Below are 18,027 nucleotides of genomic sequence, written 5' to 3'. Positions count from 1 at the left end.
AGCTAGTTCTTGAAAATGGTAATCTTGATATTGAGTTGTTCTTGAACTTAAATGCTTGGGTGTTTGTATTCTTGAACTTGTAACTTGTAGAGAAATATGTTTTGTTCTATCCATGAGCTCTCTCTGGCTTCTCATTGAATCCTAGTGTTACTTATGAGTTATGAGCACACTGTTTGAAGTTGTAAAATAGAGGAGTTACAATAAAAACAAACATCTCTTCACCCCATCATATTTAACTGACATGACATATTGAGTTTTAACTAAGTTGGCTCTTCATTTGTAGCCCAAATCGATGGACTGCTCCAATGAAATTAAAATTTAATCTAATCCATAATTTTTGGACTTAAATAATTAATCTAACAATATTAATTCATAATATGTATTTGGACTGATATATATTGAAGTTAATATAATTTAAATGATTTTATAAACTTATTTTTAATTATCTTTAAATGATTACAATGAAATTACAAAATCATATACTCATTATGTAAGTATTAAATGTCTGTAAGCTACATTTAAATACTTGCATGAATATCATATTTGGTATATCTCAATGAATTGCATTAGTCTCTTTTATTTGACTTTTATTTTATTGTAATGATGAATTTAATTAATGTCATATTTAAAATTTTCTATTATATTTTAATGAATTACATTAATTTTCATATTTGTCTTTTCTCTTTTATTTTAATGAAATGCATTGATCTCATATTTGACTTTTCTCTTTTATTTAAATGAATTGCATTAACTTCATATTTGACTGTTTTTCTTTTATTTTGATGAATTGCATTAGTCTCATATTTGACTTTTCTCTTTTATTTTAATGTATTGCATTAATTTCATATTTGACTGTTTTTTTTTATTTTAATGAATTGCATTAGTCTCATATTTGACTTTCCTCCTTTAAATCTACAAAAAAACAAAAAATATGAATTGCATTAATCTCATATTTGATACTTTTTAAATCTATAAAAGCATGTTAGAGGGTGCAAAGAAATGAAAAGGTAAAAAAATGACAAAGTCTTCATACTCTTCATTGTTCTTTCTCTCCTTTGTAGTAGCACTATTTGGAATTCTTCCAAATGTGAAGGGAAACATACTTGATGACATTTGTCCCGGAAGCTTCTTTCCTCCACTTTGTTTTCAGATGCTTCGAAATGACCCCTCTGTCTCTAAAGGAGATATTCATGGTCTTCTCTCTACTGTTCTTCATATAGCTCAAGATAATACCACATCTACCTATAAGTTGGTTAAATCAATTCTTAAACAACCCATCAAAGATCCCAACGTGAAAGCCCAAATGACCAATTGCTTGAGAAATTACAATGATGCCGTTGATTATCTTAATCGTTCCAATGATTTCTATGAGTCTGCTGATTATAAAAACACAAGCTTGTATTCATCTCTTGCAGTGCATGAATCTCTTTCATGCAACCATGGTTTCGATGAAGTACCATCCCAGCTCAAACTACTTAGTGAATCGGTCCAAGAGTTCTCTAATCTTTCGGCTCGTATAGCCGATAATCTCAAATAATCTAGTCATTTTACATGATGCCTTATGTTTCAGTTCATATTACATTACATGGATGAATTCATGTTCTGAATTTAAATATATATAAAATATTTTTTTTCTTACAGCGCAATGTCATTTTTGATGAAAGTCATTCCATTCACCATTATATGTGTGTTACCTAAAAATGTGTACGGGGTTGGGCGACTAACCATACTTGAAGGCGTAAAGTGAAATTTCAATCAACACATAAAATCTAAACCAACTTCATATGTAATTTTAAAATCTATTTTTCAAATATTTTAGATAAAAAAATATAATTACTTAAAACTCTCTAGGTGATAACCTTTTTATTCATATTCATATTTATATCCTCTGCAACAATTTCTGGGACGGACATTCGTGGAAAATGAAAAAGCCCTTTATCGGATTGGAAGTGATGATTTAAGCCTCTTTCTTCTTCTTATAGGGATTTTAAAGAGCCTAACTCTTTATTTAAGTTCTAATTTGGAAAATTTATAATTGATTTCTTTGAAAAAATTAATTATCAGTTTAACGTAAGATTTTATCAATTTCAATTTTGAGAGCATCCTTTTACGGATGAAAACAATATATGCATTGTCAACTTAATTCTATATGTAATATGTTGAAAAAATTTAGTTAATAATAATGGTAACTGATAACCATAGAATATAATTCAATAGGTTTATAACTTGAGATACTCCACTTAATGTTTGCTAAAATAATTAAAATCTTGAAGAAATCAATTTTTCTTTTGCAATTCACCCTCATCTATATTTTTCTACCATTGATTATTATTTTAGATAAAAAATATTTATAATGACACTCTAGGAAATTTACTTGTATATGTGTATTTTAACTGTTTAGAGCTTTCTTATAGCAAATCAAAGTCATTTATGACTTGCTGGGACTGGCATTTTTGTCACGTAGTCATTTTTTTATTTTTATCAAGTTATTTGTATTTCATAGCCTTTGAAGATTGAATGGTTAACTTTGATCAAAACATCAGATAATTGAGTTTTAAATGTAATTATGATGGATCCTTTAGCTGAAACATAAAGTTTGGCCTTGAAAGACCTTTGGTTCAAGTCCCAAGGCTTCTAGACTTATTTCAAACAACCTTACTGATTTTGGCTAGACAGAGTCTTTTGTGTGGGACCCACTTTTTATCGAAATGACCTCCATTGAATGTTTAAAGACATTTATTGTGTTCGAAATGTATCTTAGAATAATTTGTTAGGTAACTCCTCAAAAATCAAAAAAATTATTTGAAAGGAAAAATTGTAAAAATTGTATTGTGTCAGTTTCTATGAGTCATCCTATGGATTGTAAGAAGCTTGTTATAGGAACTGGGATGAATTTGAAATAATGTTAAGTCCCAGATAGAGTTATGAGATTTAAACAAATGGTTCAGAATAATTCCTATGGGCCGTGGTAAGTGCTCGTAGAAGAGATTCAAAGGTTGTAATTTTAAGAGCTCAACTCCTGCGGTTTCTTTGTACGGTTTGTAGAAAATATTACGGGATTTAGAAGGTGTCCATAGAAGAATTATATACTTGGGAAAATTTGTGACTTTGAACCTACGGGTTGTAGAATATATTACGGGTCATAGCGATGGTTTCATAGAAGTTAGTTGGACTTATTGGTTTTGGTACCTCATCCTACAGACAAATAATACGGGTTGTAGGAAATATTACAGTCCGTAGAAGGTAACCGTGTAAAGTGTTTTGACTTAGGGTAAATTTGGCACATTGGTTTTATGGTCTTAGTCTAAGATCCGTAGAAGGTATGACGATCTGTTGAAGCATTCAATGGAAATTGTTCTGAATGTTGGTCTCTAATATTTGCTTCTACGAGTTAATACTATGATCCATAGAAGTTTCTAGAAACCATTGAGTGAACCCGTAGAACGTGTTCGACAGTTACTTTCAAGCTTCCTTGAGACTTCTCCTAACTATTTAATACCTAAACTATGTCATTCCTAGACTATTCGAGGACCCAATAACCGACAACTAACTTGAAAATATCAATCCTTGCAATGTACTACTTATCATACATAAGGGAAGATTTGGTGGAGAATTTGTACGTATATTTGATGTCCCTTCAATGAACTCTTTTAAATGACCGAGTGAGATCATCCCTTCAGAAGAAACTAACAAATCTCTTTGACAGGTCCTGTTTGCTTCACATGTTTTTCAATCTCTTAAACTTCAATACCTATTCAAGGCGTATGGATGGACTTTCTATATAATAGTCCATTCATCCTATCCATCAAATTATTAATCCAAGACTCTAGGTTTTGTATATGCTTTGTCAATTATTCAACTATGTTTGCCAGGTTTATAACTTGTTCCTCTATGGATAAAGCATCAGTTACAATTGCTTGCTTGATCGTTTGGGACATCGAGGTGTAGCATAAATTATCTTGCAAGTGAATCTTCAAAGGGTACATATCATAGGTTGCATGTGTAGAGGATTCATTTGCTGAATTATTGTTCTTATTTGAAGAAGATTTCTTGGAATTGGAGATCTTAAGTGGAGCTAGAGTCTTCTTGATCTTTTGGGCAACACTACTTCTTCCTTATTAAGAATTTCTATAGGACTCTTGTTCCTTTTGGGTTGACGACCTAAAATAGGATATTGATGTGGACGAAACTTGAAGTGTTTGTTGTCCCAGCATAGTGGCCTTACTCCTTGTAAAAACTCTGAAACTTTTAAAGGTAACACTAAGGACTCCTTTGCTTTAGCAGAGAACATAGAGTCAACATGCTTAGAAGCATTAGAATAAGTTTATAAGGAGTTGATCTTATTGGATGAAATTTTGATGTTCTATAATTTTTGGATATTTGATATGAGAGGTATAGATTCTCCCCTTAGGCCTAAGGCTGGCAAGGGGACGGGGACGGGGACTGGGGGACGGGACGAAGGGGGACGGGACGGGACGGGGGACGGTTCTGGGGGGATTTTGGGGGGACCGGGATTGGGGGGACCAGGATTGGGGGGACAAAAATAAGTCCCATCCCGTCCCACTATATATACGAGATGGGACGGGTTTTGGGGGGACGGGACGGGACGGGACGGGGGATTTTTTATTTTTTATATACTTATTTATTTGTATTGAAATTATATGTTATTGAATAATAGTTTATTTGATTTTTTTTCAATAACATTTTTAGCTAATAAATAATGCTTAAGTTTTCAAATTTCAAAATTCAAATTTCAATTTCAAACTTCAAATTTCAAACTTCAAATTTCAAATTTCAAATTTCAAATTTCAAATTCAACTTTCAAATTTCAAATTTCAAATTCAACTTTCAAATTTCAAACTTCAATTTTCAATTTTCAATTTTGAAATTACAAATTTGAGAAGTTCAAATTTGTCTTTTAAATATTTTAAAGTAATTTAAACTTGAAATTTTGATTTTGAAGAAAAGGCCCCAAAAAAGAAGGACGTTATGTGCAATACTTTGAATTTTCCTTCTTTTTTTTTTGTTTAATAATCTAGGTGTTAGTTGATGTATTAAAGTTCCATTTTTTAACATTTGTTCCTTATTATAAAATTTTGTAATAGCTAGTTCTCTTTTTATTATGTTCAACTATTTTCAAACAAATTAATATATATGTAAATATGTATGAATATATTAAAATTAAAATGCAAGACAATAGTTATATAAAAAAGACTTAATAAAGCCTTCAAATTTATTCAATAAAATCTAATTGCAACTTAGAACTTAAAAGTTACAATTTACAAATATTAGTGGAGTAACTAATCTACGCAGCCACCTTCTAGGAAGGGTTCTGTTTCAATAAGTTCTCATATGTAAAACTAATATTTGTTACAAATATTAGATGAGTAACTAATTTACGCAGCCACCTTCTAGGAAGGGTTCTGTTTCAATTAGTTATCAGATGTAATCTAATAGTTGTATTTTCCTTTAAAATTCAATTCTAATTGTCGCATCATATTGACGGTAACATCCTCCGGTGTTGGCAAACTTGCTAGAAACTCTTGTGACTCTAATTCATCATCACTAGATCCAAGTACCGCATTAATCCAAGCTTCTTGTTTGGAACTTAACTTTGGCAAATTATCATTTCTCCTTTCGGCGTTGACCCAATCTCTAAATAAAACTGATATTTCCAAACTGTCTTCCGCCAATGAATGTCTATGATCGCCAAGTTGAAACCTTGCCGCACTAAAAGCAGCCTCTGATGCAACTGATGAAGCTTGAATAGCTAGAACATCACGAACCATTTTGCTTAAAATTGGAAATGCAACGCTCCGTCTCCTCCACCATGCTAATAAATCTTCATTGCCATCTTCGTCTTCCACTGTTTCTAAAGATTGATTAAGATATTCTTCAAAATCATCACGGTTAGTAGAATTAAGACCAAGAAAATCTCGCATATAACTTGAAATTCGAGCTTTACTCTGAGGATTAGAAGTTTGACCAACTTCTTGAGTATTTCCTGTAGTTCTATATTTTTCATACAAAATTTTTGCTTCTACTTTTATGCTACACTTACACAGTTGACTAGTTGGATTTATTTCCGGTGAAATTTCTAAGGTATCATAAAAAGTGTCAACAAGTCCCTGCACACCTTGTAATTTATAGTCAGGATGAAGTAAAGTAGCAGTTAAAAAAATTTGAGGAATAGGAAAAAAATATTTTTAAAATTTTTCAATCATACCTTCAATTGCAACTCTAAATTTTTCAATTTTTTTTGTATTTAGAAAATTGAATTGAAATAGCACAAATATTTATTAATACTGATGAAATAGTAGGATAATAAATTCCAGAAAACATGGTTGTTGCATCATAAAAAAGTCTTAAAAATTCTAATAGTTCATTACTTTCTTCCCAATCTTCTTCACAAATTCTGTCTAATGGGTCAGCATTATGAGCATTAAACACCATTTGTATGGGTCCTCTATATTCGTAAGCAACTGAAAGCATTTCGTAAAAAGAATTCCACCTTGTTTTAATATGTCTTGGAATTTTTCTTGGTGGCAAATCACATAGTACACAACGCTCATTAAATTCCCTAATTCTAGCAGCTCTATTAGCATAAAAAATCCAGGCAACAGCATATTCAATTTTCATACAACCACATTCAAATAATGAAATACCATCTTGTACAACTAAATTTAATACATGTGCAACACATCTAACATGAAAAGAATTATCATCAATTGGACATAGTCTAGTTTTTAACATACTAGCAGCGTTTACATTATTAGATGCATTATCTAATGCGACAGACATTACTTTATCTATAAGCATGTAATAATCTATAACACTCAAAATATTTGAAGCTAAATATGCACCAGTTTTTTTCTTTACACATTCTTTATAACTTAAGATTCTTTTTTGCAAATTCCAATTATGATCAATCCAATGTGCTGTAACAGTTAAATAATCACGTCCATTAACACTACGACCCATGTCCGAAGTTATAGACACTTTACAATCTAATATGCTAAACACACAACGAAGATATTGACAATGTTTACCTTGATATACAAAAACATCAGATTTAACAGTATTTCTTGAAAAACCTCTATAATTAGGATTATAAGTTTGTTGAATATATTCAATAAAACCGGGATGTGAAGGAAAACTATAAGGTAAACCATAAACAGAAACCATTTTAGCTAAATTTTCACGATCTCTTTCCTTATTATATTTACGTTGTGTTAGTGGACCACCGGGGTTAGAAGGATCTAATGTTCCTTGAACCATGTTAGAAGCCCCTACCGATTCATTAACATTAATATCAAAATCATTAACTGGAATTCCTTTTTTTCTATCGGCTAATGATTTAGCTTCTTTATATTGAATCGGCACACAAGATAACAAATGTCTATTTAAGCCCCCCGTCCCACCTTGACCTCCACCTTGTTTATGTTTAAAAGGTTGCTTACATTTATTACAAATAGCAATAGAATTTTCCTTATCTAAAGTCATAAATTGCCACACAACAGAAGTTTTAGGGCGTTGATATTTCACCTTCTCCCTTGTAGGAGGTATAAGGGGTGGGCGTCCAGAATTTTGCTCCGTTGAATTTGTAGTTTCATTTGGAACATTTGTCACCGGACTAGTAGGTGTATCTTCTAATTCATCTTCTCCCGAACCAACTTCTACTTCTTCACCTAAATTTTCATCAAGATAAGGATTAATATCACCATAAATTTGTTGTAAAAGTTCATGATCGAGTTGAGCATTTGAATCAATATCATAAGAAGTATCATCAACATAAGTAGAATCATTTGTATTAAATCTAACTCTAGAAGTACCACCACATTTACTCTTATTTTTTTCCTTACTACTTTTTTTAGTAAAATTAAATAATCTACTAATGCCACTTGGTTCCTTCTCTTTTCCTTTACCGGTATCTTTTTTGTTAGAACTCATATTTAATTATATGTAAAGTATAATATAAAAATAATAATAACACAAAAATTAATGACGAAAAATAAAATATAAATATTATGAAACGAATGTACCAAACGTCTGCGTTAATAGCAGACGTTATAACCGATTCTTGAAGCTTGTAGTTTGTTGTAACTTGTAACTTGTAATTTGGAACTCCAATATTTGATAGAAAATATAATATGAAAACTTAGATATATATATTATGATATATAATATGAAAACTTAGAATTGAAATATATGTATTATGATATAATATGAGACTTAAATGAAATAAAATATTGAGATTTGAGACTTAAGATTGAGAGTTGAGACTTGAAAGAATATAAAAAATAGATGAGAGAATATATGATTTTGTAAGAAATAATAAGGGATAGAGGGGTATTTATAATATTAAAAGTGGGTTAAAGTGTATTTATAATAACTTGAGGGTTTAAAATAAATTATTAAAAGTAGGGGTGGTAGGGGGTGTTGGTTGGGGGAAAAAACTGTCAAAATATCAGTTGGGGAGGCCCACTAGCCGTTTCCCAACGGATAGAATTTAAAAAAAAAAAAAAAAAAAAAAATTGTTAGGGGATCCCGCGAACCGGCCGGTTCATCCGGGCCGGGACCGGGCCGGGTCGATCGGGACCAACGGGTGAACCGGACCGGTACCGGTCCCCTAATCCCGAAAGCCCCATCCCCCTATATTCAAACGGGACCGGGTCCGGCGGGCCGGTTCTCGAACCGGTCGCGGGCCGGGGCGGGCCGACCCGGTCCCCCTGCCACCCTTACTTAGGCCTAGCAGAAGTTGTAGATAGTAAAATTTGTTTGAAGAGAATAATAATCAAGACTAAAATATATCACAATAATGGTATTTATTTGATTTAAATATAAGCTTTACACTCTGTATGAATCCTCCAATTCATGTTTTTAATATAAATTTAAGGGCTTGTAAGCTTGATCGTGAATATTGAATATGTTCTTGGACTCAAGGGCATTTGAGCTTGACCTTAAATATTGATGCACTTGACCTTGACTTGTATTGCCTAGAGCTTTAGAGCTTGTTCTTGAAAATGATAGTCTTGATATTGAGTAGTTCTTGAACGTAAATGCTTAGGTATTTGTATTCTTGAACTTGTAACTTGTAGAGAAATATGTTTTGTTCGATCCATGAGCTCTCTCTAGCTTCTCATTGAATCCTAGTGTGACTTATGAGTTATGAGCACACTGTTTGAAGTTGTAGAATAGAGGAATTACAATGAAAACAAACTTCCCTTCACCCCCATCATATTTTTTAGATATGGCATATTGGGTTTTAACTAATTTGGCTCTTCATTTGTAGCCCAAATCGATGTACTACTCCTATGAAATTGAAATTTAATTAAATCCATATTTTTGGACTTAGATAATTAATCTAAGGATATTAATTCATAATATGTATTTGGATTGATATATATTGAATTTAATATAATTTAAATGATTTTACATACTGATATTTAATAATTTTTAAATGATTACAATGTAATTACAAAATCTAATAATAATTATGTAAATATTTAATGTTTGTAAGCTACATTTAAATACTTGCATGAATCTCATATTTGGTACATCTCAATGAATTGCATTAGTCTCTTTTATTCGACTTTTTCTTTTATTTTAATGATGAATTGAATTAATGTCAATTTTGTCTTTTCTCTTATATTTTAATGAATTGCATTAATTTCATATTTGTCCGTAAGCTACATTTAAATACTTGCATGAATCTCATATTTGGTACATCTCAATGAATTGCATTAGTCTCTTTTATTTGACTTTTCTCTTACATTTTAATGATTTGCAATAATTTCATATTTGTCTTTTCTCTTTTATTTTAATAAAATGCGTTGATCTCATATTTGACATTTCTCTTTTATTTTAATGAATTGCATTAATTTCATATTTGATTGTTTTTCTTTTATTTTAATGAATTGCATTAGTCTCATATTTGACTTTCCTCTTTTTAATTTACAAAAACAAACAAAAATATGAATTGCATTAATCTCATATTTGATACTTTTTAAAGCTATAAAAGCATGTTAGAGGGTGCAGAGAAATGAAAAGGTAAAAAAATGACAAAGTCTTTGTACTCTTCCTTGTTCTTTCTCTCCTTTGTAGTAGCACTATTTGGAATTCTTCCAAATGTGAAGGGAAACATACTTGATGACATTTGTCCCGAAAGCTTCATTCCTCCACTTTGCTTTCAGATGCTTCGAAATGACCCCTCTGTCTCTAAAGGAGATATTCATGGTCTTCTCTCTACTGTTCTTCATTTAGCACAAGAGAATAACACATCTACCTATAACTTGGTTAAATCAATTCTTAAACAACCCATCAAAGATCCCAACGTGAAACCCAAATGACCAATTGCTTGAGAAATTACAATGATGCCGTTGATTATTATAATCGTTCCAATGATTTCTATAAGTCTGCTGATTATAAAAACAAAAGGTTGTATTCATCTCTTGCAGTGCATGAATCTCTTTCTTGCAACCATGGTTTCAATGAAGTACCATCCCAACTCAAATCACTCAACAAAGCGGTCCAAGAGTTCTCTAATCTTTCGGCTCGTATAGCCGATAATCTCAAATAATCTAGTCATTTTACATGATGCCTTATGTTTCATTTCCTATTAGATTATATGGATGAATTCATGTGCTAAATTTAAATATATTTAAATATTTTTTTCTTACTGCACAATGTAATTTTTGATGAAAGTCATTCAATTCACCATTATATATGTGTTACTTAAAAATGTGTATGGGGCTGGGCGACTAACCATAATTGAAGGCATAAAGTGAAATTTCAATCAACTCTTAAAATCTAAAGCAACTTTATATGTAATTTTAAAATCTATTTTTCAAATATTTTAGATAAAAAATTATTACTTAAACTCCCCCGGAGATAACATTTTTTTACTTATTCATATTTATATCCTCTGCAACAATTTTTGGGAGGGACATTCGTGGAACATGAAAAAATCCCTTTATCGTTGGAAGCGTTGACTTAAGCCTCTTTCTTCTTCTTATAGGACGTTTAAAGAGCCTGACTCTTTAGTTTATTTAAGTTCTAATTTGGAAAACTTATAATAGATTTATTTTTAAAATTGAATTATCAGTTTAACGTAAGATTTTATCAATTTCAATTTTGAGAGCATCCTTTACTGATGAAAACAATATATTCATTTTTAACATAATTCTATAAGTAATACGTTGAAAATTTTAAATAAAATAATAGTAATTAATAACCATAAAATATAATTCAATATGATATAACTTGAGATACCTCACTTAATGTTTGCTGAAATACTTGAAATCTTGAAGAAATCAAATTTTTTTTTTGCAATTCACCCTCATTGGTATTTTTCGCCTATTGGTTATTAGTTTAGATAAAAAAAACTATAATGAATCTCTAGGAAATTTACTTGTATATGTGTATTTTTACTGTTTAGAGCATTCTTATGGCAAATCAAAGTCATTTATGACTTGCTGGGACTGACATTTTTGTCACCTAGTCATATTTTGTTTTTTATCAAGTTATTTTTATTTCAGAGCCCTTGAAAATTGAATGGTTAACTTTGATCAAAACATTAGATAATTGAGGTTTAAATATAATTATGATGGATCCTTTAGTTGAAACATAAGGTTTGGCCTTGAAGGACCTTTGGTTTAGGTCCCAAGGCTTCTAGACTCGTTTCAAACAACCTTATTGATTTTGGCTAGACAGAGTCTTCAGTGTGCAACCCTCTTTTTATTGAAATGACCTCCATTGGATGTTTAAAAACATTTATTGTGTCTAAAATATATCTTAGAATAATTTGTTTATGTAACACCTCAGAAATAAAAAAAATTGTAAAAAATGTTCTGGTGTTAGTTTCTATGAGACATCCTATGGGTTGTAAGAAAGTTGTCATTGGAACTGGGATGGATTTGGAATAATGTTAAGTCCCGGATGGAGTTATAAGATTTAATCGAATGGTTTATACGTAATAATTTTTATGAGTCGTAGTAAGTGCTCGTAGAAGAGATTCAAAGGTTGTAATTTTGAGAACTCAACTCCAGTGGTTTCTTTGTACGGTTTGTAGAAAATGTTACGTGATTTAGAAGGTGTCCGTAGAAGAATTATATACTTGGTAAAATTTGTGACTTTGAACCTATGGGTTGTAGAATATATTACGGGTTATAGTGATAATTTCATAGAAGTTAGTTGGACTTATTGGTTTTGGTACTTCATCCTACAAATAAAGAATGCCAGTTGTAGGAAATATTACAGTCCGTAGAAGGTAATCGTGGAAAGTGTTTTGACTTAGGGTATATTTGGGACATTGGTTCTATGGGCTTAGTCTAAGATCCGTAGAAACTATGATGGTGTGTGGAAGCATTCTGTGGAAATTGTTCTGAAAGTTGGTCTCTAATACTTTGTTCTACGAGTCAATAATATGATATATAGAAAGTTCTAAAAACCATTGAGTGAACCCGTAGAACGTGATTGACAATTATTTTCAAGCTTGCTTAAGACTTCTCCTATTTATTTAATACCTATACTATGCCATTCCTAGACTATTCTAGGATCCAATAACCGGCAAGTAACTTGAAAATATCAATCCTTGCAATGTATTATTTGGCATACAGAAGGGAAGATTTGGTGGAGATTTTGTACATACATTTGATGTCCCTTCAATGAACTCCTTTAAATGACCGAGTGAGATCATCCCTTCAGAAGAAAATAACATCTCTTTGACAGGTCCTGTTTGCCTCATATGTTTTTCAATCTCTTAAACATAAATACCAAATCAAGGCGAATGGATGGACTATCCATATAATAATCCATTCATCCTATCCATCAAATTATTAATCCAAGACTTTAGGTTTTGTATATTCTTTGTCAATAATTCAACTATCTTTGCCAGGTTTGTAAATTGTTCCTCTATGGATGAAACATCCGTTACAATTGCTTGCTTGATCGTTAAGGACATCGGGGAGTATCACAGATTATCTTGCAAGTCAATCTTCAAAGGGTACATATTATGGGATGCATGTGTAGAGGATTCATTGGCTGAATTATTGTTTTTATTTGAAGAATATTTCTTGGAATTGGAGAGCTTAAGTGGAGCTAAAGTCTTCTTGATCTTTTGGGCAACACTGCTTCTTCCTTGTTAAGAATTTCTATAGGACTCTTGTTCCTTGTGGGTTGCCGACCCAAAATAGGATATTGATGTGGACGAAACTTGAAGTGTTTGTTGTCCCGGCATAGTGGTCTTACTCCTTGTAAAAACTCTGAAACTTCCAAAGGTAACACTAAGGACTCCTTTGCTTTAGCAAAGAACATAGAGTCAACAAGCTTAGAAGCGTTAGAGGAAGTTTATAAGTAGTTCATCTTCTTTGAAGCCATTTTGATGTTCTATAATTTTTGGATAGTTGATATGAGAGGTATAGATTCTCCCATTAGTCCTGGCAGAATTTTTAGATAGTAAAATTTGTTTTGAGAGAATAATAATCAAGACTAAAATATATCACAACATCATATTTATTTGATTTAAATATAACTTTGCAATTTGTATGAATCCTCCAATTCGTGTTTTTAATATAAATTTAAGGGCTTGTAAGCTTGAACGTGAATATTGAATATATTCTTGGACTCAAGGGGCTTTGGGCTTGATCTTGAATATTGATGAACTAGATCATGACTTGTACTACCAAGAGCTTTAGATCTTGTTCTTAAACTTAAATGCTTGGGTGTTTGTATTATTGAACTTGTAACTTGTAGAGAAATATGTTTTGTTTGATCCATGAGCTCTCTCTGGCTTCTCATTGAATCCTAGTCTGACTTCTGAGTTATGAGCACACTGTTTGAAGTTGTAGAACATAAGAGTTACAATGAAAACAGACTTTCCTTCACCCCATCAAATTTAATAGACATGGCATATTTGGTTTTAAGTAAGCTGGCTCTTCATTTGTAGCCCAAATCGATGTGCTACTCCAATGAAATTGAAATTTAATTAAACTCATATTTTTTGGACATAAATAATTAATCTAAGGATATTAATTCATAATTTGTATTTGAATTGATATGTATTGAATTTAATATAATTTAAATGATTTTATAAACTTATATTTAATAATTTTGAAATTATTACAATGTGATTACAAAATCATAACTAATTATGTAAGTATTAAATGTCTATAAGCTACATTTAAATACTTGCATAAATCTCATATTTGGTACATCTCAATGAATTACATTAGTCTCTTTTATTTGACCTTACTCTTTTATTTTAATGATGAATTGAATTAATGTCATATTTGACTTTTCTCTTACATTTCAATGAATTGCTTTATTTTCATATATTTGTCTTTTCTCTTTTATTTTAATGAACTGCATTGATATGATATTTGACTTTTCTCTTTTATTTTAATGAATTGCATTAATTTCATATATGGCTGTTTTTCTTTTATTTTAATGAATTGCATTAGTCTCATATTTGACTTTCCTCTTTTACATTTACAAAAAAAAAAAAAAAAACATATGAAATGCATTAATCTCATATTAGATACTTTTTAAAGCTATAAAAGCATGTTAGAGGGTGCAGAGAAATGAAAAGGTAAAAAAATGACAAAGTCTTGTACTTTTCATTGTTCTTTCTCTCCTTTGTAGTAGCACTATTTGGAATTCTTCCAAATGTGAAGGGAAACATACTTGATAGCATTTGTCCCGAAAGCTTCTTTCCTCCACTTTGTTTTCAGATGCTTCAAAATGACCCCTCTGTCTCTGAAGGAGATGTTCATGGTCTTCTCTCTACTGTTCTTCATTTAGCACAAGAGAATAACACATCTACCTATAACTTGGTTAAATCAATTCTTAAACAACCCATCAAAGATCCCAACGTGAAACCCAAATGACCAATTGCTTGAGAAATTACAATGATGCCGTTGATTATTATAATCGTTCCAATGATTTCTATAAGTCTGCTGATTATAAAAACAAAAGGTTGTATTCATCTCTTGCAGTGCATGAATCTCTTTCTTGCAACCATGGTTTCAATGAAGTACCATCCCAACTCAAATCACTCAACAAAGCGGTCCAAGAGTTCTCTAATCTTTCGGCTCATATAGCCGATAATCTCAAATAATCTAGTCATTTTACATGATGCCTTATGTTTCAGTTCATATTACATTACATGGATGAATTCATGTTCTGAATTTAAATATATATAAAATATATTTTTTTATTGCGCAATGTAATTTTTGATGAAAGTCATTTTACTCACCATTATATGTACTAACCATACATGAAGGTGTAAAGTGAAATTTCAATCAACACTTAAAATCTAAAGCAACTTCATATGTAATTTTAAAATTTATTTTTCAGATATTTTAGATAAAAAATTATTACTTAAACTCTCCAGGCGATAACCTTTTTTTTTCATATTCATATGTATATCCTACAATAAATTTTAGGACGGACATTCGTGGAACATGAAAAACCCCTTTATCGGATTGGAAGCGATGACTTAAGCCTCTTTCTTCTTCTTATAGGGCATTTAAAGAGCCTGACTTTTTAATTTATTTAAGTTTTAATTTGGAAAATTTATAATAGATTTCTTTGAAAAACTAAATTATTAGTTTAACGTAAGATTTTATCAATTTCAATTTTGAGAGCATCTTCTTACGGATGAAAATATTATATGCATTGTTAACATAATTCTATAAGTAATATGTTGAAAAATTTATCTAAAAGTAATAGTAATTAATAACCATAGAATATAATTCAATAGGTTTATAACTTGAGATACCCCACTTAATGTTTGCTGAAATACTTGAAATCTTGAAGAAATCAAAAAAAGAATTTGCAATTCACGCTCATCAATATTTTTCTACTATTGGTTATTAGTTTAGATTAAAAAAATTATAACGACTCTCTAGGAAATTTACTTGTATCTGTGTCTTTTAACTGTTTAGAGCTTTCTTATAGCAAATCAAAGTCATTTATGACTTGCTCGGACTGACATTTTTGTCACCTAGTCATTTTTTGTTTTTTATCAAGTGATTTGTATTTCAGAGCCTTTGAAAATTGAATGGTTAACTTTGATCAAAACATCAGATAATTGAGCTTTAAATGTAATTATGATGGATCCTTCAGCTATAACATAAAGTTTAGCCTTGAAGGACCTTTGGTTCAGGTCCCAAGGTTTGTAGACTCATTTCAAACAACCTTATTAATTTTGGCTAGAAAGAGTCTTCAGTGTAGGACCCACTTTTTTATCGAAATGACCTCCATTGGATGTTTAAAAATATTTATTGTGTCCGAAATGTATCTTAGAATAATTTGTTTATGTAACACCTCATAAATCAAAAAAATTATTTGAAAGGAAAAATTGCAAAAATTGTACTAGTGCTAGTTTCTATGAGTAATCCTATGGTAAGAATGTTGACATAGGAACTGGGATAGATTTAGAATAATGTTAATTCCCGGATGGAGTTATAAGATTTAATCGAATGGTTCGTACGTAATAATTCCTATGAGTCGTAGTAAGTGCTCGTAGAAGAGATTCAAAGGTTGTAATTTTGAGACCTCAACTCCTGCGATTTCTTTGTACGGTTTGTAGAAAATGTTACGTGATTTAGAAGGTGTCCGTAGAAGAATTATATACTTGGTAAAATTTGTGACTTTGAACCTATGGGTTGTAGAATATATTATGGGTCATAGTGATAATTTCATAGAAGTTAGTTGGACTTATTGGTTTTGGTACTTCATCCTACAAACAAAGAATGCCAGTTGTAGGAAATATTACAGTCCGTAGAAGGTAATCGTGGAAAGTGTTTTGACTTAGGGTATATTTGGGACATTGGTTCTATGGGCTTAGTCTAAGATCTTTAGAAAGTATGATGGTCGGTGGAAGTATTCAGTGGAAATTGTTCTGAAAGTTGGTGTCTAATACTTGGTTCTACGAGTCAATAATATGATCCATAGAAGTTTCTACAAACCATTCCGTGAACCCGTAGAACGTGTTCGACAGTTATTTTCAAGCTTGGTTGAGACTTCTCCTATCTATTTAATACCTAAACTATGTCATTCCCAGACTATTCTAGGATCCAATAACCGGCAAGTAACTTTAAAATACCAATCCTTGCAATGTATTACTTGGCTTACATAAGGAAATATTTGGTGGAGATTTTGTACATATATTTGATGTCCCTTCAATGAACTCCTTTAAGATCATCCATTCAGAAGAAAATAGCATCTATTTGATAGGTCCTGTTTGCTTTACATGTTTTTCAATCTCCGAAACTTCAATACCTATTCATGGCGAATGTATGGTCTCTCCATATAATAATCCATTCATCTTTTCCAGGTTTGTAAGGTATTCCTCTATGGATGAAGCATCAGTTACAATTGCTTGATTGATCATTTGGGACATCAGGGAGTAGCATAGATTATCTTGAAAGTCAATCTTCAAAGGTTACATATCATGGGATGCATGTGTAGAGGATTCATTGGCTGGATTATAGTTCTTATTAGGAGATTCTTGGAATTAGAGAGTTTAAGTAGTGCTAGAGTTTTCTTGATCTTTTAGGCAACATTGCTTCTTCCTTGTTAAGAATTTCTATAGGACTCTTGTTCCTTTTGGGTTGACGACCCAAAATAGGATAGTGGTTTTACTCCTTGTAAAAACTCTTAAATTTCTAAAGGTAACACTAAGGACTCCTTTGCTTTAGCAGAGAACATAGATTCAACAGGCATAGAAGCGTTTGAGGAAGTTTATAAGGAGTTATCTTCTTGTAAGCCATTTTGATGTTCTATAATTTTTGGATAGTTGATATGAGAGGCATAGATTCTCCCATTAGGCCTTTTAGAATTTGTAGATACTACAAAAAAATGCTCAATTTGTAGCAATTTATTTGTGGAACTTTTAAAAACCTCAGCTATTAATTTATTTCGTGACGTTTATTCTAACCTCTACTAAATAAATCTTGTTTTGACAATTTTATTGAGGAGGTTTGAAAATTGCTGCAATTTTATATTATTCGTTGCAATTATTAA

At 31.1% G+C, this 18,027-nt stretch overlaps 1 protein-coding gene across 1 annotated transcript; it reads left to right on the top strand.

Annotated features, from left to right (window-relative positions):
- Positions 1 to 1,015: 1,015 nt before the first annotated feature.
- Positions 1,016 to 1,537, top strand: LOC125809064 (pectinesterase inhibitor-like). The gene has a single exon (XM_049488735.1). It carries the CDS (start codon positions 1,016 to 1,018, stop codon positions 1,535 to 1,537), a length of 522 nt encoding a protein of 173 aa, XP_049344692.1.
- Positions 1,538 to 18,027: the final 16,490 nt, after the last annotated feature.

Source organism: Solanum verrucosum, unplaced genomic scaffold (genome assembly GCF_900185275.1).
Source record: "Solanum verrucosum unplaced genomic scaffold, falcon-dt-bn FXZP01000296.1, whole genome shotgun sequence".
NCBI lineage: Eukaryota > Viridiplantae > Streptophyta > Magnoliopsida > Solanales > Solanaceae > Solanum > Solanum verrucosum.
Note: the sequence above shows the minus strand (reverse complement) of the source record. Positions and strands in the feature narration are given on the sequence as shown.